The sequence below is a fragment of the Erythrolamprus reginae genome, chromosome 6, assembly GCF_031021105.1.
Source record: "Erythrolamprus reginae isolate rEryReg1 chromosome 6, rEryReg1.hap1, whole genome shotgun sequence".
NCBI classification, from domain to species: Eukaryota; Metazoa; Chordata; class Lepidosauria; order Squamata; family Dipsadidae; genus Erythrolamprus; species Erythrolamprus reginae.
The window spans coordinates 98,750,291-98,770,913 of NC_091955.1; the positions used below are offsets into that span (position 1 = coordinate 98,750,291).

General features: G+C 58.1%; 2 protein-coding genes across 2 annotated transcripts; both read right to left on the minus strand.

Moving 5' to 3' along the window:
* PRRT4 (proline rich transmembrane protein 4) lies at positions 1–19,243 on the minus strand. The gene is given in 6 exon segments (XM_070755008.1): positions 1–2,163; positions 13,188–13,192; positions 13,810–13,924; positions 14,185–14,533; positions 14,535–14,818; positions 19,132–19,243. Coding segments are annotated over 6 exon segments (2,517 nt in total). The 3' UTR covers positions 1–511.
* Positions 6,105–7,544, minus strand: LOC139168859 (adenylate kinase 8-like). The gene has a single exon (XM_070754621.1). The coding sequence runs from the start codon at positions 7,542–7,544 to the stop codon at positions 6,105–6,107; it is 1,440 nt and encodes a 479-aa protein (XP_070610722.1).
* Positions 19,244–20,623: the final 1,380 nt, after the last annotated feature.

Here is a 20,623-nt window from a genome sequence, read left to right on the forward strand (position 1 = left end):
CCTTTTATTAAATAAAATCCCAGAGCTTCGGTTCCCTTCTGGACAAGGAAGGAATTCTCCCGCTCTTTTTGCTGGCTTTGAAGGTCGAGAAGGGGGGGTGAGGGTGGGGGCTCCATTTCAGTGTCACCTCGGCCGGGTCCCCAGCGGGGAGGGTGGGGGAGGGGCGAGCCTTGTCGCTAGCAGGGGTGGGGGGCTGGGCAACGGCCGAACCCCGAGTCCCCGACACGTCGCTCCGCTTCCCACAACGCCTTTAACCGCTGCTGACCCAGCAGTTGATGTGGGGCTCGGGAGGGCGGTTCGGGGGGGGGAGCCTGGCGGGGTTTAGAAATCGGCCCCTTTGCTGGCAAGAATCGAACGCTTTGCGCGGAGGCCTCCCGCTGGGCCAGAGACCCCCGCCCAAGGAGGGAAGCCCCTGCACGGCCGCCCGGACAGCGGGGCCACCAGGCTCGGCGCCCTTCCGCCGCAACGGCGCAGTGACCTCGAACTCGGGGCGGGACTCCATCCCTGGGGGCTATAAATCTATGGTGTCGCTGCCGACGCTGACCGCATCGGCCTGGGGGCTCGCGTCCATCGGCTTCTCCGGCGTGGGGGCCGCGTCCTCTCCGGGCTGCTCCGCCGAGGCCAGGAACCCCCGTGAGGGCTCGGGGGAGTCTCCGGCAGCCGGGGAAGAGGCGGGGGAGCTGGCGCGGCTCCGGGAAGGCCCGGCGGCGGGGCTGGCGGGAGAAGAGGGCCGGGTGGCCGCCCCGTCGCCCTCTGCCGGGGCCAGCGCCAGCTCCAGGCAGGAGGCGGCGTGGGCCCGGGGGCGCTCTGGGGCCGAGGCCAGCGAGAGGAGGCTGGAGGCGGAGAAGGCGCCGCTGCCCCGCAGGAGCCCCTCGCTGGACAGAGCCTCGTCGATGCTGCGGCGCAGGTCGATGGGCGAGGGCGGCTGGAAGTCCGCGGTGGGGTCCGCCGCTTCCGTGGCCAGGCTGAGCACCGACCAGGCGGGCGCGGCGCAGAGCGGCAGGTAGTCGGACTGGCCGCGGAGGCCCCGGGGGTCGCCGCACGCGCCCGCCTTCTCGTGCTGCGAGAGCGCCCAGTGGAGGCTGCTGGGCAGCGCCGGGGCCTGGGCGGGCGGGTGGCGCGGGCGGCAGGCGGAGCAACCGCAGCTGAGGTAGAGGCCGAAGGCGGCCAGCGGCAGCCCCACGCCCGCCTCGCACAGCCGGCACGCCAGCTGCAGCGCCCACCAGGGCCAGGGCCCGAAGAGCGCCGGCCGCAGCCCGTAGCCCAGCGCCTGCAGCACCGAGTAGGCGTGCAGGCCGGCGCTCAGCAGCCCGAAGGCGGCGGCGGGCGAGGCGGCGCGGGCGGCGCGGCTCCAGTGGCGGCCGGCGGCCGAGGGGGTGGCGGCGGCGGGCGGCGGCGGGGGAGGCCCATTGCGGAGGTCGTAGATCTGGGCCGCCTCCCCGCGCGCCAGGCAGGAGCAGCCGAGCAGGGCGGCCGAGAGCAGCGCGGCCAGCAGGGCGAAGAGCCCCCGCGAGGCCAGCAGCAGTCCCGGCAGCCGCTCCGCCGCCAGCACGGCGCCCGCCGCGGCCGAGAAGTGGCCCAGGAGGAGCAGGGCTAGCAGGCAGGGCGGGCGGAGGCCGGGTCGGGCGGAGAGCTTGGCCCGTGGGCGGCGCGAGAGGAGCAGCAGGGCGGCAGCCAGGGCCGAGGTCAGGCAGGGCAGCGGCAGGTCGCGCAGCAGCCGCACGGCCAGCGCGGGGAGACGCGCCCGCCGCCCGCGGCCCTCGGCGGCCTGGCCGAAGAAGAGCAGCCCGACCCGCGCGCCCCCAGCCCCCAGCAGCAGCAGCTGTAGCAGGCCCAGCAGGCGGCCCTCGGGGGCGGGCAAGGGGCGGCGGCGGCAGGGCAGCGCCAGGAGCCCCATTAGGGCCAGCGCGGCCAGCAGGGCGAAGAGGGCGCCGGCGCCGTAGACGTGGCCTTCCCAAGCCGGCCCCCAAGCGGCCAGCGCCGCCGTCCAGTCCGAATGCAGCGGCACGAAGAGGGGCCCGCTGGGCAGCAGCTGGGACGGGACGGGCTCCGGCCGGGGGGAGCCGCAGGCGTCGGGTCGGTCGGGCAGGCAGGCAGGCAGTGCCACGAAGGCCTCCTCGCTGCCCTGCGGGGCGGCGGGGTTGCCGCTGGACTCCGCCGGTCCTGGGGAGAGAAGACGGGAGGGAGGAAAGGAGGGAGGGAGGTTAGGCCAGGGAGGGAGGAGCTGCTCCCGCCCCCACGCAGCCCCCTTTCCTCTACCCTCCTGGGCCCTCGTGCACCAACTGCGGGGCGTGGCCCAGGCTGGCCTTGGGGCTTCCCTTTCCTCGCTATTTTCCTTTCTTTCTTTCTTTCTTTCTTTCTTTCTTTCTTTCTTTCCTTCCTTCCTTCCTTCCTTCCTTCCTCAATATTGATATGCCACCCACTCCAACAGGACTCAGGGCAGCTAACAATAATCACAAGCACAAAAACAATAAGAAATATAACAGTAGTAAAACGCCAATGCCATAAAATACATAAAGACCTAAAAAGCCGTCAGCCCCACACAGCCTCCTTCCTAATGAATTGCTTGGAAAGGCTTCTTGGCTTCCTTGGGTTTCCTGACCTTCCACAGCTTCACCGTTTAATGCCAAAGTGCCCCTTGGCACCTGCAGCAACACAGGGGCCCCTTTGCCACCCTCCGGACCTCTGGCCTGGCCACTCAGCAGCCCCCACCCCCTCCTTCTCCTGAGGTGTGGGCTGGGAGAAGCTGCCCAAGGAACAGCCTCCAGGGAGGTGCCCCAGCCCAGCCCCAGTGTAGCCCTCCAGCACCAGAAGCAGCCCGACTGACTGATCACCAGTGAGGACTGGGGAGGGGGCTCCTCTCCTCCTGCTCCCCCCCTCCAGGGCTGTGACCCACCAGCTGGGCCGACAAGCAGGAGGCTGAGCAGGAAGGAAACCTGACCCGGAGTAAGGTCCACTTGGGGGGCTGCAGAGTGGAGGCCGGGGCACCTCTGGTAACCCAGAAATGGCCGGTGGGGCAGGCCAAGCCTCCCCATTGAAACGGCCGAATGCTGCGCAAAACTCCTGGGAGAAGCCACCAAAAACCGAAATACAAATCCAATTAATAAAAAATAAATAAATAAACCCACTCTTTGGGGGCAGAAACCGCAGCCGCCCCCAGAAGGCAGGCAGGGAGTTCCCCAGGACTGCCCCCCTGCCTCAGAAATGGCCCGTCCCCCCCCCTGCAGAATGGGGCCGAGTGGGGCAGGTAAGGAGACAGACAAGGCCTCACTGGCCCCTTGAGGATCAATGATGATAGACAGAAAACAATAAATAGAATAGAATATAGAATATAGAATAGAATTTTTTATTGGACACACAAGGAATTTGTCTTTGGTGAAGATGCTCTCAGTGGACATACAAGAAAATATAGATTTCTCAAGAATCATGAGATATGCCACTTAATGATTGTCGTAGGGGTCAAATAAGCAATCAGGAAGCAATCATGAATAAAAGATAAGATAGGTGATGGATGGATGGATGGATGGATGGATAGACAGGAGAGAGAGAGAGATGAGAGAGAATAAGTAAGAGAATGGCCATAGCACTGAGATGTATAGGCTGCTCCACAAGGCTCTGCAGCCCTCTCCTCCGAAGCCGTTTCTAGGTTCCCCCTCTCGCCCTCAGTGACCCTGAGTCCTCATTTTACAGACCTTGGGCTGCTCAGAATCGAACTCCTGGACAGAACAAGGTTGGCAGAACAAGCAGGGGCCAGAATTACAATCGCAAGCCGTGGCAGCCATGAAGGAGGCGCTCTGCTTGGCCCCGGGGGCTTCTGCCCATCGTCCCCTGCAGGGGCCCCGTGAACAGTGACCGGAAGCAAAGAGGGATTTCCAGGGAGACCATCCTCGATTGTGGGGGTCACGTGACTATAAACACCAGCGGGTTGCCCCAAAGGGGGTCACGTGATCCCAGGGGGAGGAGGGGGAGGGAGGGGAACCTCAGAATTGCATCATAAATATAGGCCGTCCTGGACCTACGACCACGATGGAGCCCAAAGGTCCTCTGGTCAAGATAACAGGGGTCCGGCTCCGTTTTGGGACCTTCCTTGCCTGAGAGGTTCAGCCGATCCCTGCAGCAGTCTGACCACTAAGTGAATGCAGCTCCCCCATTGACTCCGCTGGTCAGGTGGTCACCAAAGGGGACCACGTGACTCCGGGACACGGCAGAGCGTCCTCGAGGTGAGCCAGTGGCTGAATGTTGACCGTGTGGCCCCAGCGGTGCTGCCACGGCCGTCGAGTGGGAGGCTCTTTTTCCAACACTGCAGGGATGTCGAAGAGTCGCTAAGCCAAACGTCAGAAGCCAAGGACCCCCCGTGCTTCTTTTCCGCAGATGGGGGTCTTCCGTGGTCTGGCTTGCCTGGTGGGGCTGACCGGGCCTTGGCGGTGCTCCTGCCTTGGACGGGGGTGGGCCAGAGGACCCCTGGGTTCCTTCCCCTCCTGGGACCCCACGCCTATGGTCACTGCAGGGGGCAAGCAGGTGGGGCCCCCTGACAGAGGGCGTGGCTTTTGTGAAGGCGGCCAGCCCAGGAATGCTGCCCCTCTTGGGGCTTTGGGGAGAGGGAGTCAGTGGGGTGGAGGCTGGAGAGCCCTCTGGAGGGAGCACCCCCCCCCCCCGTGCCCTCTAGGGTGCCCCGTCTCTTGCTTCGCTCCAACATTGCAACAGGGAGCCTGGGCAGCCCCCCTCCTCATTTCAGGAGTGACTCCTTCCTGCTTTGGCCAAGGCCTCTGGCTGGCCTCCTCTGCCGGCTCTCCAGCCACAGATGCCCCGAAGCCACCGCTGGCCTTCCAGAGGTCGGCCTGGTTCCCACTCGGCCAGGGCAGCAGCGGCTGTTCAGGGAGACCCAGCAGGGACCCTCCCAGGCGGGGAGATCCCCTTGGCATGGAACAGATGCCAGGTCAAGGGTGGAGGCGCTGAAGCCACGGAATCTTCCCAGCCACACTCAGGTGGACGGTCTCAGTGAAGAGGTCGGGTGGCCCTTTGTCCAGAATGGTGGGGGGTCTCCTGTTTGAACTACTAGAAGACCCCCAGGGTCCCTTCCACCCCCGTTATTCTGTTTATTGGGGGCAAGGGGCCTGGCCTGCCTGTCCCCCCGGGGCCCTCAAAAGCATCCAGCCTCCCCCATCACCCCGGGATTGGAGGGCAGAGCAAACCCCCCATTATCGGAACAGATGCCCCAGAAGGCAGAAGAAGAGGGCCTGGCTAAAAACCCCTTCCGGCCTCTCTCGGGTTGGGCCGAGAATTCCACACCAGCCAGCCTCCCCCCCCCCCCATGTCCCCCAAGGACAAGCAAGAGCATTGAGACTTATTTGCCAGCCCCCTCTAAGTGGTCGACAGAGAATCAGCCTCTTGCCCCCAACAATCTGGGTCCTCATTTGACCCGTCAGGCTGATTCGACCTGGAGCCTGGTGAGATTCGATCTGCCGGCAGCCGGGATCAGCAGAGGCAGCTGGCAGGGCTGCACTCTAACCACTGAGCCACGGCAGCTTCTCTCTGGGGCAGCCGGGACCTCTGACAGGGCTGTGGGGAGACAGGGCAAATGTGGAAAACGGTTCCAGCTTTTCTGTGGTTACTAGCCCCTCCCTCTACAAAATCAGGAAAGGGGGCTGCGGGGGGGGCAGAGGGGATGCTCCCTGCTGTGATTCAGCCCCATTCCTTCCCTGTCAACTGGGCAGAAACCGCCCCACCTGGACCAGGCTCTGCTGATGGGCAGCTGCCTCTAAGGCTTCCTGGAGGCTAATTGCTCTGGCCGGTGTCCAAAAATGCCACTGTGATCCACGGAGGGGGCAGAGGAAGCATCCCAAGGGAGGCAGCCAGAATGGGGCACTCTCTCTCTTCTGCCCCCCCCCCCGGCCTGCTGCCAATTGACGGGGGGGGCACGGAGAGCAGCGACTCGCAGGAGGAGGAGCAGGCAAAGGAGAAGCAGAGACGGATTTTCCAGAGGAAAACAAAATATTTTTATTCTCTCGTTAGCACTTAGCGCCCTCCCCTCCCCTCCCTTCCCCGTCCAGGCTGCCTGATGCCAGGGCCCTGCTGGCAAAGCCGTGTGTGTGCGTGTGTGTGTCTTACAGCTTGCAGACGGGCAGGGGCTTGACCAGGCAGCTCTCGATGTACTCAAAGACGGTGTAGGGGTCCTGGTCGGCGTTGAGGCAGATGGAGTTCTCGTAGTGCTCCTCCAGGTCGGCCAGATGGCGGGTGTAGATTTCAGTCTTCCTCTCCACCTGGAGGGGGTCATCCCTGGGGTGCCGGCGCAGGCGCTGGTGGACCGCCTCTTCCACAGGCGGCTTGTAGGTGGTGTGGTACCTCTCCCCAGTGGCAGGGTCGGTGGCCCGCTGGCAGAGGCGCTGCAGCCCCACCTCAGTGGGCAGGTTGAGGAAGAAGATTCGGTTGGGCTCCACCCCGATCCTCCGGAAGAGCAGCGCCTGGTCCACGTCGCGGGGGAAGCCGTGGAGGACCCACCCATAGGCGAGGCAGTCGGCCTGCCCCAGCCGCTCCTGCAGGATGTGCAGGGCCACGTCGTCCTTCACGGGGTAGCCGCTCTCCAAAGAGGGCCGGATGAGTTCGCCCATGGCCGAGTCACCAGCCACCTTCTCCCGCACGAGGTCCCCAAAGAAGACGTTGACCACCCCGTACTTCTGAGAGAGCAGAGCGGCCTGCAGGCTCTTGCCGCTGCCTGGGGGCCCCAGGAGCAGGACGCGGGGCGTGAAGGGGGCGTTGGTGCGCGGACGGCTCTGCACGAAATTGAGTGCCTGGGCAAAGACGTCGACACAGGGCTGGTCGGCGTTGATGGCCTTGTGGCAATCCTGGTAGGTCTGGATGATGCCGGGGATGTTGCGGTGGTTCTCAAGAAGCCGCCGGGCGGTGGCCTGCTCTGAGCTGTCCTCCGGCTTCACCAGGCGGCTCTGCACGTTAAAGTCGAGCGGCCAGTCAAAGGTAGTGTGGTAGACCTCCTGGGTGAAGGGGTCCACGCACTTCCCCAGGTTCCTCTCGATCAGCACGCTGTCCGGGGCATAAAGGACCACCACGTGCCGGGGAAGGACGCCCAGCGTCTGGAGCTCCAGGGCCTGTCTCCGGGTCTGGGGGAAGCCGTCCACCACCCAGCCCAAGCTCTCGCAGTCCACGTCGCCCATGCGCTCCTGCAGCAGGGAAGCCCACAGCTCATCGGGGACGGGCTCCCTGCGTGCCTGGTACGCCGCAGCCTCCCTGGCCCTCCTCAGTACCTTGCTGTGCACCAGATCCTTGGGGCTGAGGTAGACGGCGCTCAGGTGCTTGCAAATCCAGCGGGAGATGGTGGTCTTGCCGGAAGCCGGGGCTCCCACAATGAAGACCTTGGGCACCTCCTCGTTGTCCTTCTTGAGGTGTTCTATCATGAAGTCAATGGGGTTGGCCGGCCGGGACACCAGGAGGGCCTCCAGAAGGCCCTGCATGATCTGGAAGACGTTGTGCTTTTCAGCATAGATCCCCATCTCAGGAGGGATCCGGTGGGGCTTGCTGGTGGCGTCCATCGCTCCCGGTCGGAGAGTGCCCAGTAAAGCAGGTTCTGAAACACACTTTGTGTTCCAAGGTTGCCAGGCGCTTCTGGCAATGGAAGCCGCCCACGGAACCTCCAGCCACATCTCTCCAATTGAGTCACAGAACCTCCTCTCCGCCCCCCATCGGAGCGGCCCAGGGAACTTGGGGGAGAGGCCTCCCTCCCTCCCTCCCTGGAAGGTCACCTAGGAGGCTACAGGAAGGACAATCCTGCTCAGCCGCAGGTATCTGGCCTGCCTCGTCCCTCCCCCCCTGTCACGCCAGAAGCCGCTGCGCAGAAGAAGCTCCCTCATCCCCCCCCGCCTTGGAGCCCCCCCCCCTGCCGTCGGACCTGCCATCCTCCATCAGGCTGCTCACCAGACAGCTCCTCCCTGCAGTGACAGGGCTGCCGGTGGGCCCCCTCTGCCCGCTCTGGGCACCTCAGGTGGCACCGGCTGCCTCTCTTGATGCTGACGTCCCTTGGCACCCATCGTCCAGGGGGAGGGAGGCTCCTGGGGGGCTCAGCAGAAGGGCAGCCGCTTCCTTCGGTGGGGGACCTGTGCCCGCCTGCCCATTAGGAGGCTGCCTGCTGCCAGGCGGTGCCCCACCTGCCATGTCCTCGGACCGGATTGTTTGCCTGGGTTGTGGGTTTTGATTTTGCCTCGGCACGCGTGGCCCCCTCCCCAGAGGGATGGGCTTGAGATGGGCAGCTGCAGCTCCCTTCTAAATAAACCAGCATCCGGTCTTCCAGGAATCTCAATCCGAGGTTCTTCTAAATTCTTCCCCCCCCCTGGCAGAACCAGGGGGGATGTTTGAGGGCAACGAGGCCAAGGGAGATATCGAGACACGGGAAGGGGGAGGCCCAAAGTGCAGGCCGGGCCCCTTCTGGCCTCCTGGTGCCCAGGGCTGCTGGGGCCGATGCCGAAAGGGCTTTGGCTGCGGCTCCTGCCCCCACCCCCACCTCACTTGGACGCCCTGCTTCCAGGCAGCCACAAGCACAGCCCACCCCACTCCAGCAGGAGACGTTGCATGGAAAGGCTGAGCCCCCCCTCCCCCCCCGAGCCTTCGGAAGCTTTCAGGTTATGCTGCTCTCGCCTGGGCTACCTGGACATTCCTCCTCCTCCTCCTCAGGAAATGCCTGCATGGCGAGCAGCCCCCCCCCCAATTCCCCCTCCCCCCAAAATATGGGGGTGCAAAGCCACTGAGGGGCAGGAGGTCCAGGGGTGTCTGCTGGGCTGTCCACCAAAATCCCCCTAGAATTGTTCCTGGGAAGCTAAAAAGCCTGGAGGGACATTTGGTCACCTAGCTCTGAAAAAGCGATGATGGTGATGATGATGATGATGATGATCCAAATCAATTTAGAACTGGCAGGCAGAATTCCTCTTACTAGGACAGTGGGTCAGGAGAGGCCCCGGGATGCAACGAGGGGGGCAGTCTATGCACAGAGTCCGGAGGGGGCAGGGGGAGGAGGAAGAACCTGCACCAACGGTCACATCCACAGCTTTGTTTTTATGACTTTTGGCTAAACATGAGTAAAAATGACCAGGCACTTTGTGGAATTGAATCCGGGCAGAAGTTTAAGTTTTATTAGATTTGTATGCCCCCCTCTCTGAAGACTCAGGGGGGCCCCTCATTCATTCAGTGCCCAGGAAGTGGCTTTAAGGACACCTGTGACTGCTCCAGGGAATATGGGGGTTATTTTTTCCCCTATGCTTTCTAACGTCTTCCTTCCTTCCCTCCCTCCCTCCCTCCCTCCCTCCCTCCCTTCTTTCCTTTCCTTCCTTCCCTTCCTTCCTTCCTTCCTTTCCTTTCCTTCCTTCCTTCTTTCCTTTCCTTCCTTCCCTTCCTTCCTTCCTTTCCTTCCTTCCTTCCTTTCCTTTCCTTCCTTCCTTCTTTCCTTTCCTTCCTTCCCTTCCTTCCTTTCCTTCCTTCCTTTCCTTCCTTCCTTTCCTTCCTTCCTTCCTTCCTTCCTTCCTTCCCTTCCTTCCTTCCTTCCTTTCCTTTCCTTCCCTTCCTTCCTTCCTTCCTTCCTTCTTTCCTTCCCTTCCTTCCCTTCCTTCCTTCCTTCCTTCCTTCTTTCCTTTCCTTCCTTTCCTTCCTTCCTTTCCTTTCCTTCCTTCCCTTCCTTCCTTCCTTCTTTCCTTTCCTTCCTTCCTTCCCTTCCTTCCTTCCTTCCTTATTTCCTTTCCTTTCCTTCCTTCCTTCCCTTCCTTCCTTCTTTCATAGAAACATAGAAACATAGAAGTCTGACGGCAGAAAAAGACCTCATGGTCCATCTAGTCTGCCCTTATACTATTTTCTGTATTCTATCTTAGGATGGATATATGTTTATCCCAGGCATGTTTAAATTCAGTTACTGTGGATTTATCTACCACGTCTGCTGGAAGTTTGTTCCAAGGATCTACTACTCTTTCAGTAAAATAATATTTTCTCATGTTGCTTTTGATCTTTCCCCCAACTAACTTCAGATTGTGTCCCCTTGTTCTTGTGTTCACTTTCCTATGAAAAACACTTCCCTCCTGAACCTTATTTAACCCTTTAATATATTTAAATGTTTCGATCATGTCCCCCCTTTTCCTTCTGTCCTCCAGACTATACAGATTGAGTTCATTAAGTGTTTCCTGATACGTTTTATACTTAAGACCTTCCACCATTCTTGTAGCCCGTCTTTGGACCCGTTCAATTTTGTCAATATCTTTTTGTAGGTGAGGTCTCCAGAACTGAACACAGTATTCCAAATGTGGTCTCACCAGCATTCTATATAGCGGGATCATAATCTCCCTCTTCCTGCTTGTTATACCTCTAGCTATGCAGACAAGCATCCTACTTGCTTTCCCTACCGCCTGACTGCACTGTTCACCCATTTTGAGACTGTCAGAAATCACTACCCCTAAATCCTTCTCTTCTGAAGTTTTTGCTAACACAGAACTGCCAATGCAATACTCAGATTTAGGATTCCTTTTCCCCAGGTGCATTATTTTACATTTGGAAACATTAAACTGCAGTTTCCATTGGTTTGACCATTTATCTAGTAAAGCTAAATCATTTACCATATTACAGACCCCTCCAGGAATATCAACCCTATTGCACACTTTAGAGTCATCGGCAAATAGGCAAACCTTCCCTACCAAACCTTCCCCTATGTCACTCACAAACATATTAAAAAGAATAGGACCCAGAACAGACCCTTGTGGCACACCGCTTGTAACCTGTCTCTGCTCAGAATACTCGCCATTAACAATAACTCTCTGATGTCTACGCTTCAGCCAGCTTGAAATCCATTGAACTATCCAGGGATTAAGTCCAATCATCACTAATTTATCTATCAGCTCTTTATGTGGAACCGTATCAAAAGCTTTGCTGAAGTCCAGGTAGGCAATATCCACGGCACCACCTTCATCCAACACCTTTGTGACATAGTCAAAGAAATCAATGAGATTAGTCTGACACGATTTGCGTTCAGTAAAGCCATGCTGATTTGGGTCCAATAAGTTATTGTTTTTTAGATGCTGATTTATCCTCTTTTTGAGTAGAGTCTCCATCATTTTAACTACAACTGATGTCAAGCTAACTGGCCTGTAGTTACCAGCTTCTTCTCTACTGCCCTTCTTGTGAATAGGCATTTTCCTTTCCTTCCTTCCTTCCCTTCCTTCCTTCCTTCCCTTCCTTCCTTCCTTCTTTCCTTTCCTTCCTTCCCTTCCTTCCTTCCTTTCCTTCCTTTCCTTCCTTCCCTTTCCTTCCTTTCCTTCCTTTCCTTCCTTCCTTTCCTTCCTTCCTTCCTTCCCTTTCCTTCCTTTCCTTCCTTCCTTCCTTCTTTCCTTTCCTTCCTTCCCTTCCTTCCTTCCTTTCCTTCCTTCCTTTCCTTTCCTTCCTTCCTTCTTTCCTTCCTTCCCTCCCTTCCTTCCTTCCTTTCCTTCCTTCCTTTCATTCCTTCCTTCCTTTCCTTTCCTTTCCTTTCCTTCCTTCCCTTCCTTCCTTCCTTCCTTCCTTCTTTCCTTTCCTTCCTTCCCTTCCTTCCTTTCCTTTCCTTCCTTCCCTTTCTTCCTTCCTTCCTTCTTTCCTTTCCTTCCTTCCCTTCCTTCCTTCCTTCCTTCCTTCCTTCCTTCCTTCTTTCCTTTCCTTCCTTCCCTTCCTTCCTTCTTTCCTTTCCTTCCTTCCTTCCCTTCCTTCCCTTCCTTCCCTTCCTTCCCTCCTTCTTTCCTTTCCTTCCTTCCTTCCCTTATTTATTTATTTATTTATTTATTTATTTATTTATTACTTAGATTTGTATGCCGCCCCTCTCCGAAGACTCGGGGCGGCTCACAACATGTAAAAACAAATCATAAGCAATCAGACAAATTTAAAATATTTAAATATTTAAAAAAACCCATATGCTAACAGTCACACACACAGACATACCATGCATAAATTAAACGTGCCCAGGGGGAGATGTTTCAGTTCCCCCATGCCTGACGGCAAAGGTGGGTTTTAAGGAGTTTACGGAAGGCAGGAAGAGTAGGGGCAGTTCTAATCTCCGGGGGGAGTTGGTTCCAGAGGGCCGGGGCCACCACAGAGAAGGCTCTTCCCCTGGGGCCCGCCAACCGACATTGTTTAGTTGACGGGACCCGGAGAAGGCCCACTCTGTGGGACCTAATCGGTCGCTGGGATTCGTGCGGCAGGAGGCGGTCTCGGAGATATTCTGGTCCGATGCCATGAAGGGCTTTAAAGGTCATAACCAACACTTTGAATTGTGACCGGAAATTGATCGGCAACCAATGCAGACTGCGGAGTGATGGTGAAACATGGGCGTACCTAGGTAGGCCCATGACTGCTCTCGCAGCTGCATTTTGCACGATCTGAAGTTTCCGAACACTTTTCAAAGGTAGCCCCATGTAGAGAGCATTACAGTAGTCGAACCTCGAGGTGATGAGGGCCTGAGTGACTGTGAGCAATGAGTCCCGGTCCAGATAGGGCCGCAACTTGTGCACCAGGCGAACCTGGGCAAACGCCCCCCTCGCCACAGCTGAAAGATGTTGTTCTAATGTGAGCTGTGGATCGAGGAGGACGCCCAAGTTGCGGACCCTCTCTGAGGGGGTCAATAATTCCCCCCCCCAGGGTGATGGACGGACAGATGGGATTGTCCTTGGGAGGCAGAACCCACAGCCACTCAGTCTTATCCGGGTTGAGCTTGAGTCTGTTGACACCCATCCAGGCCCCAACAGCCTCCAGGCACCGGCACATCACTTCCACCGCTTCGTTGACTGGGCATGGGGTGGAGATGTAAAGCTGGGTATCATCCGCATATTGATGATACCTCACCCCATGTCCTTGGATGACCTCGCCCAGCGGTTTCATGTAGATGTTGAATAGCAGGGGGGAGAGGACCGACCCCTGAGGCACCCCACAAGGGAGAAACCTAGGAGTCGACCTCTGGCCCCCCACTAACACCGACTGCGACCGGCCAGAGAGGTAGGAGGAGAACCACTGAAGGACAGTGCCTCCCACTCCCAACCCCTCCAGCCGGTGCAGAAGGATACCATGGTCGATGGTATCGAAAGCCGCTGAGAGGTCAAGGAGCACCAGGACAGAGGATAAACCCCTGTCCCGGGCCCGCCAGAGATCATCCATCAACGCGACCAAAGCGGTTTCCGTGCTGTAACCGGGCCTGAAACCCGACTGCTGGGGACCTAGATAATCGGCTTCTTCCAAGGACCGCTGGAGCTGGAGTGCCACCACCTTCTCGACAACCTTCCCCATAAAGGGAAGGTTGGAGACTGGACGATAGTTGTTAAGTACGGCTGGGTCCAGGGAGGGCTTCTTGAGGAGGGGGCGCACAAGTGCTTCTTTATAGAGTGATGGAAAAACTCCCCTCCCCAAGGAAGCGTTGGTAATCTCCTGGGCCCAGCTCCGTGTCACCTCCCTGCTGGCCGAAACCAACCAGGAGGGACACGGATCCAGTAAACAGGTGGCGGAACTCACAGCTCCGATGGCCTTGTCCACTTCATCAGGTGTCATCATCCTTTCCTTCCTTTCCTTCCTTTCCTTCCTTCCTTTCCTTCCTTTCCTTCCTTTCCTTCCTTTCCTTCCTTTCCTTCCTTTCCTTCCTTCCTTTCCTTCCTTCCTTCCTTCCTTCCTTCCTTCCCTTTCTTTCCTTCCTTCCTGGGGGAGACCCTCCCCCTCCAGGCGGACAGCCAGGAGAAGCCCCACACAAGAGGCAAAGTGGGAGGGAGGGGGCCCCTAGCGCAGCTTGCGGCCCCCCCCCCTATGCTCTTACCTCCGGACTCCGGGGTCCCTCCAGCAGTGGCTAGTGGGTCCTGGGATTCTCCCGCAGGGCTCCCCGTGACGTTCCACTCGGGGGGCTTCCACAGCTCAGGCGGCAGAGTGAAGCCGAACAGACCTGTTGAAGGAGCAGTGCCCACAGAGCATCAGAAGGAGCCGCAGGGGTCATCCGGGCTTCCCCCTCCCCGCTCCATGGACGGGGCCAGAGACGCCGCTCCACTTCGCCCGGCGCCTGGTGGGGGTCCAGCCGTTCCCGCAGGGACCCTCACGGGACCTGGCCGGCACGGCCTCTTGGGCTCGCCCTTCGGAGCCTTTTCGGGACCGGCCTTTGCGCACCCTCCCACCCGGCGCCTCCCCGGGGTCTTCGCCAATACTCACCTGGACCCCCGCCTTGGCCAGCCATCCCCAAGGCATCGGCCAGCGCTGGGAGGAGACTGCCACCGCCGCCGAGCACCGCGCCCCGCTCTTGGCCCAGCCCGGCACTCAGGCCGATGTCCACCTGGACCTCCAGCTGGCTGCTCTGCTCCCGGGGTCGGAGGGGGGTCGCGGACGAGTGGTGAGCCGGAGAGGCGTGCGCCGAGGAGGAGGAGGAGGCGTTGCTCGCTCCGGACGTGGGACCCGCAAAGGGCTCTTCTTCAGCTGGAGCAGTGCTGGTGGGGCCTCCCGGGGCCTCGGCTGGCGAACGGGCGGGGGCGTCGGGGCGGCTGCGGGGCAGGGGCGGCCGGGTGGGGGGTGGCAGCTCTATCGGGCCCCTGGTGGGGCATCCCCTTCCCCTGGCTGCGCACCTTCACCTGGAAGTTGAGGCCCAGGTTCAGGCGCAGGGCAGGGGCTTCGCTGTGGCTGGGCGGTGGGGTGGGGGTTGCAGGCGGGGTGAGGGAGGGGCCGGGCTCAGGCTGGGAGGCGGGCGGGGGCATCGCAGAGCCCGGCGGTGGGCACAGGCACAGCAGCAGCAGCAGCAGCAGGAGGAAGTACCACATTGGCCTCGGGGTGAGTCTCCGCCGGCTGGAAGCCCCTGTGGAGGGAAGGCCAGAGGGTCACGCAGGGCTAGTCGCCTACCAGCTGAGTCTGGCATTAGCCCAGCCAGCCCAGTCCACCCCACCCCTTCTGCTCCTCTGGAGCCCCCTGCAGGCCAGAGCCAGAAGCTGCCCCAAAGGCCACCTGGAGTTTGTACAGTATTTATTTTTGTTTGTTTCTTAGAGTTGAAAGGGATTTGTAGGTCAAACAGGACTCCCTACACAAATGGCAGTCTGTTCTGCCTGGCCTCTAGCCACCCAGGAGCAAAGTAATAAACACACAACTTGTAATAATAAAACAAAAAGGTTTCCTTTATATACAGAGGGCTGTACGCCTCTGTTAAGGCAAAAGCAATACTGAGTCCAGGTCACAGTTGCTCACTCAAGTCCACATAGAAACATAGAAACATAGAAGTGTGACGGCAGAAAAAGACCTCATGGTCCATCTAGTCTGCCCTTATACTATTTTCTGTATTTTATCTTAGGATGGATATATGTTTATCCCAGGCATGTTTAAATTCATTTACTGTGGATTTATCTACCACGTCTGCTGGAAGTTTGTTCCAAGGATCTACTACTCTTTCCGTAAAAAATATTTCCTCACGTTGCTTCTGATCTTTCCCCCAACTAACTTCAGATTGTGCCCCCTTGTTCTTGTGTTCACTTTCCTATTAAAAACACTTTCCTCCTGGACCTTATTTAACCCTTTAATATGTTTAAATGTTTCGATCATGTCCCCCCTTTTCCTTCTGTCCTCCAGACTCTACAGATGGAGTTCATGAAGTCTTTCCTGATACGTTTTATGCTCTAAGACCTTCCACCATTCTTGTAGCCCGTCTTTGGACCCATTCAATTTTGTCAATATCTTTTTGTAGGTGAGGTCTCCAGAACTGAACACAGTATTCCAAATGGGGTCTCACCAGCATTCTATATAGCGGGATCATAATCTCCCTCTTCCTGCTTGTTATACCTCTAGCTATGCAGCCAAGCATCCTACTTGCTTTTCCTACCGCCCGACCACACTGCTCACCCATTTTGAGACTGTCAGAAATCACTACCCCTAAATCCTTTTCTTCTGAAGTATTTGCTAACACAGAACTGCCAATACAATACTCAGATTGAGGATTCCTTTTCCCCAAATGCATTATTTTACATTTGGAAACATTAAACTGCAGTTTCCATTGCTTTGACCATTTATCTAGTAAAGCTAAATCATTTACCATATTACAGACCCCTCCAGGAATATCAACCCTATTGCACACTTTAGAGTCATCAGCAAATAGGCAAACCTTCCCTACCAAACCTTTCCCTATGTCACTCACAAACATATTAAAAAGAATAGGACCCAGAACAGACCCTTGTGGCACACCGCTTGTAACCTGTCTCTGCTCAGAATACTCGCCATTAACAATAACTCTCTGATGTCTATGCTTCAGCCAGCTTCCACACGGTACTTTCAGACAAAGTGTCAGAAAATTCACAGAAATCCAAAAAACCAAAATGAAACCACAATGCATCAATGTCTCTCTCCAAAGCTCAAAGGATAATCTCCCACACAGCTCACTCCTACCATCCCTTTTTTTTTCAAGGTTTCAGCAGTGTCATTAAGTCTTATCTGCTGTGTTCAATCATTTGTTTCTATGCTTGCGCAGCTGCTCCTGCCTTCCCAACATTGTCCGCACCCAAGCATTCAGAATAGGGTTATTCATTAATTTTCCCCCTTCTGATTCCAAGGAACCTCTGGCTGGAGGGCTGGCTGAATACATTCCCCTCTCTGTCTCTGCTGTCCCTTCCTGCTCCCTGTCTCTGACTCTGATTCGCTGTCTGACCCGTCCTGCAGCCAGATTGGTCTTCTATAAACAGACAACTCCCACTGCTCTGGCCTGAAGCCAAAAACAACACAGTCCCGTCTCCCCTTCGAAAGTGTTGTATCCTGTAATGGCTACCTTGTAACTCTGTAAATAGTTTGTTCCTCTTTCAGCGCTGTCTGAGCCCAAGCAGGAAGTCGCTCCTGATTGGCTCAGATGCGGCCGGCTCTAGCTTTGGCGGGAACCGCAAATATATAAAAGGAGCGGTTTCTCCAGGCAGAGTCAGTCGGTACTCGCTGAATTGTCACTTTGCCTTGCTGAGCTGTCACTTGTTCTCTGAGCTGAATAAAAGTACCGATTGCTCAAAACCCTGTCTCTGGGTCTACTTCAGAAAGTCTCAAGTGTTGGAGTGCGCACAACATCTCCAGGCAACTTCTGTTCCACCGGTTGATCACTCTCACGGCCAGAAAGTTCCTCCTTGTTTCCAGATTGAATCGCTCCTTGGTCAGCTTCCATCCGTTGCTCCTAGTCTGGCCTTCTGGTGCTTTGGAAGACAGCCTGACCCCCTCCTTCCTCTCTGGGGCAGCCCCTCAAGTATTGGGAACACTGCTATCGTGTCTCCCCTGGTCCTTCTCTTTGCTAGACTGGCCATGTCCAGTTCCTGCAACTTCTCTTCGTAAGTTTCCAGCCCCCTGATCCTCCTGGTTGCTCTCTTCTGCCCTTTCGCACGAGTCTCAATGTCTTTTTTCTAGTCTGGTGACCAAAACTGAACACAGCACTCGAGGTGTGGTCTAACTAAGGCTTTATAAAGTAGTGCTAGCACCTCCGTAGTCCTAGATCTGTCAATGCAATTTAGGATTGTAGGGGCCTTTTTCGCTCCTGCTGCTGCACACTGCTGGATCGTTCCTTCCCCAGGGTTTTATTTTGCCCGGAACTGACCCTCCAGAAACTCCGGGAGCTTCTACCCAACTTCAGACAGAGCCAGGATGGACCCCAGGACCTCAGCCAGGGAGGAAAGAGTTCAAACCTCTTCTGCCCGTGTTTCCTCCTGATAAATGCACCCCGCACATTTTATGCACGGCTAAAAACCAGCTCAGCCCACAGATGAGGTGAAGGAACGACAATTAGCCTGATCAGCACAATGGGGATCCTCAAAACGGAGCCCCCCCCTCAGACCCTCTCGGGTGCACAAGGGCCCTGCCTCCCCCTGGCCAGCCACGGCCAAACGGGCAAGGACCAGGCCTGGGGGGCACTCGGAGCCACTGGGCGGAAGGAAGGAAAGCAGGGCACGAACTGGGGCAGAGCAGGGGATGGAGACGCAGGGAGGCAGCCAGCAAAGATCTTACACCAAGGAGTAAATGCCTAGGAAGCGCGGAGCCTCTGCACGGCCACGCGGGAGGTGACATTCCTGGGTGAAAGCCTAACGGGTGACCCCTCCCTACAGGCACAGCAGCCGGCTGGACGGTTCCCCTCGTCCAACGTCTGGCACTCGACCTAAGCAGTCATACGCCTGTCACCTGAAGTACCTCAAGACGACCCATTTTGGCCTGAGAGGAGCCCCCCCCCCAGGGCGCCCCCCCCCCCCCGTTGCTCTCGCACAGCAGGATCCGATTCTGATTCTGATCCGATGCCCAGGGCCCCTCTGGAAGGGAGGGAGGGAGGGAGAGAGCCCCATCCCAAAGCCAGGCAGGGGAAGCCGCCCCCTTCTGGAGGGAGGGGCTGTGTGGGGCAGCACTGGAGGGCCCAGTGGGGCACAGGCAGCCCCTGCGCGGGAAACGTGACAAGGTGGCAGGCGGAGTGAGACACAATGGAGAGTGACACTCCGGGCTCCTCCGGCAAGGGGAGGCGAGGCGTGAATTCTCCCTGAGCCTGGCACGTGCCCCCCCCCCACGCCCCCCACTGGAGGAAGCCTGCTTGGTGGCAGCGTTTTGCAAAGAGAGCAACCGCACTTAGACTTCTATGCCGCCTCCTGGTGCTTTTCCAGCCCCCTTTAGGCGGTTGACAGAGGGTCAGCCTCTGCCCCCCAACCATCTGGGTCCTCATTTGACCCACCTGGGAAGGACGGAAGGTTGAGTCCACCTAGAGCCGGTGGTGGGATTTGAACCACTGAACTACAGCTGGCGGTTAGCTGAAGGACCCTGCAGGGCTGCACTCTAACCACTGGTGCCAAAGGAGTCCCAACCATGCCCACCCCCACCGCCCCATGGAGGGAGGGAGGGAGGGAGGGGGAGGAGGGAGGCTGGGGAGGGGCAGGAGGGGGGCTGCCGGGGCCTCTTCCTCCCCCAGGAGGCCCCTTGTTCTCCTTGCCCCATCCTTGGTGGCTCTCTCTGGGGCTCTAGCGGGTGCCCCACTTATTTCATTCCCTTATTAGGGTCGGAAGGGACCCTGCAGGTCATCTAGCCCAGCCCCCCACCGGCCAGTGTAGGAGACCCTCCCCCCTCAGGCCAGTCCCAGGGCAGCCCAGTCTTTTCAGGAAGGTCCCCCCCCCGTGACAGAGCCTTCACCTCCTCTGCCGTTCTTTGGGGCAGGCAGAGGGACCCCCTGGCGCCTCTGGACGTGCTGGACCCCTCGGCCCAGACCAGGGATGCCCGGTGAGGAGTCTCGTGGCCCCCCCATCTTTCGGGAGGCAGAGGAAAGCCCCCCCTCGTGCTCAGATTCTCCCTCTCCGGGCTGTGTGGAGTGACAGGCACCAATGCCAGCTGCCACCTCCTCCTCCTCCGCCCCCTCCCTCCCTCCCTCCCTCCCTCCCTCCCTCCCTGGGCACAAGGTGAAGAGGCAGCGGACAGCAGCCCAGCCCAAAAGGAGCCGCGGGTGCCAGACCCGGGGGTCTTGTGGGCACCCAGGCAGGCAGGCAGGTGCCCTCTGCTTCCACCGGGGGCTCTGCAAGGCCGCGTGGCCACTCCACGGCTGGTGCCGGCCCTTGAACCCCCCAGCGCCTGCAAAGACTGGCAGCCTGGCCCTGTGGGGTGGCCCCGTGGCGGTGGAAGGTACCCTGGGGGTCTTCCAGCCCAACCCCCGGCTCACCACTGCAGACAAGGGGCCGCCCAGCCTCCTCTCGAAAACCTCTGTTTCTTTGATTATTGATTATTGATTTATTTATCTATTGGACTTGTGTGCTGACCTTCTCTATGGACTCAGGGCGGCTCACAACATATCAAAAAACAATATACAATAAAACATCTGAAATCCAATTAATATAAATGACAAATCGAAAAACATTCCAAAAGAGCTAAATGGATTGAGGCCACAAACATTGGACAGAGGAGATTGTCTAGTGACCTCAAGCATGGCGGCATAAATAGGTTTTCAGACTCTTGGGGAAAGCGAGGAGGGTCGGGGCAGTATGAATCTCCGGGGGGGTCCTGATTCCAGAGGGCCGGGCCCCCCACAGACAAGGCTCTTCCCCTAGGACCCACCAAGCGACATTGTCTAGTTGACGGGACCTAGAGAAGGGCGACTCTGTGGAGGAACCTGGCCGGTCGCTGGGATTCGTGCAGCAGGAGGGGGGTCCCACAAGTATTATGGTCCAATGCCACGTAGGGCTTTGAATCGTGTCCAGAGGCCAATGGGCAGCCAATGCAGGAGATTCTAACCGCAGATTCTTCCTTCACTGCTGGTGGCTCCTTTCCAGCCGCTGCTTCTTCATCTGCCTTTGGGGGCAGGACCCCCACCCTCCTTCTTTGGGGCAGCCCCTCATAGGTTGGAAGGCTATCCCCTGGTCCTCCTTTCCACTAAGCAAGACAGGCCCGGTTCCTGCAACTGCAGTCAGCTTCTGTCCCAGCACAGACATGGGGGGGGGCTCTTATCCGAGCCCCTCCCCACCCAGGTGCATGTGAAGAGCTGCCCTGGCCGAGGAGCCTCTGGAGGGGCCCAGCTGCCCACAGGCAGTCCTCGACCTACAGCAGCTCATTTAGGGGCAGCTCAAAGTTACGCCATCCCTTGTTGCCGCAGCCCCGTGGCCACATGATCAAAATTGGGGTGCTTGGCAATTGTCTC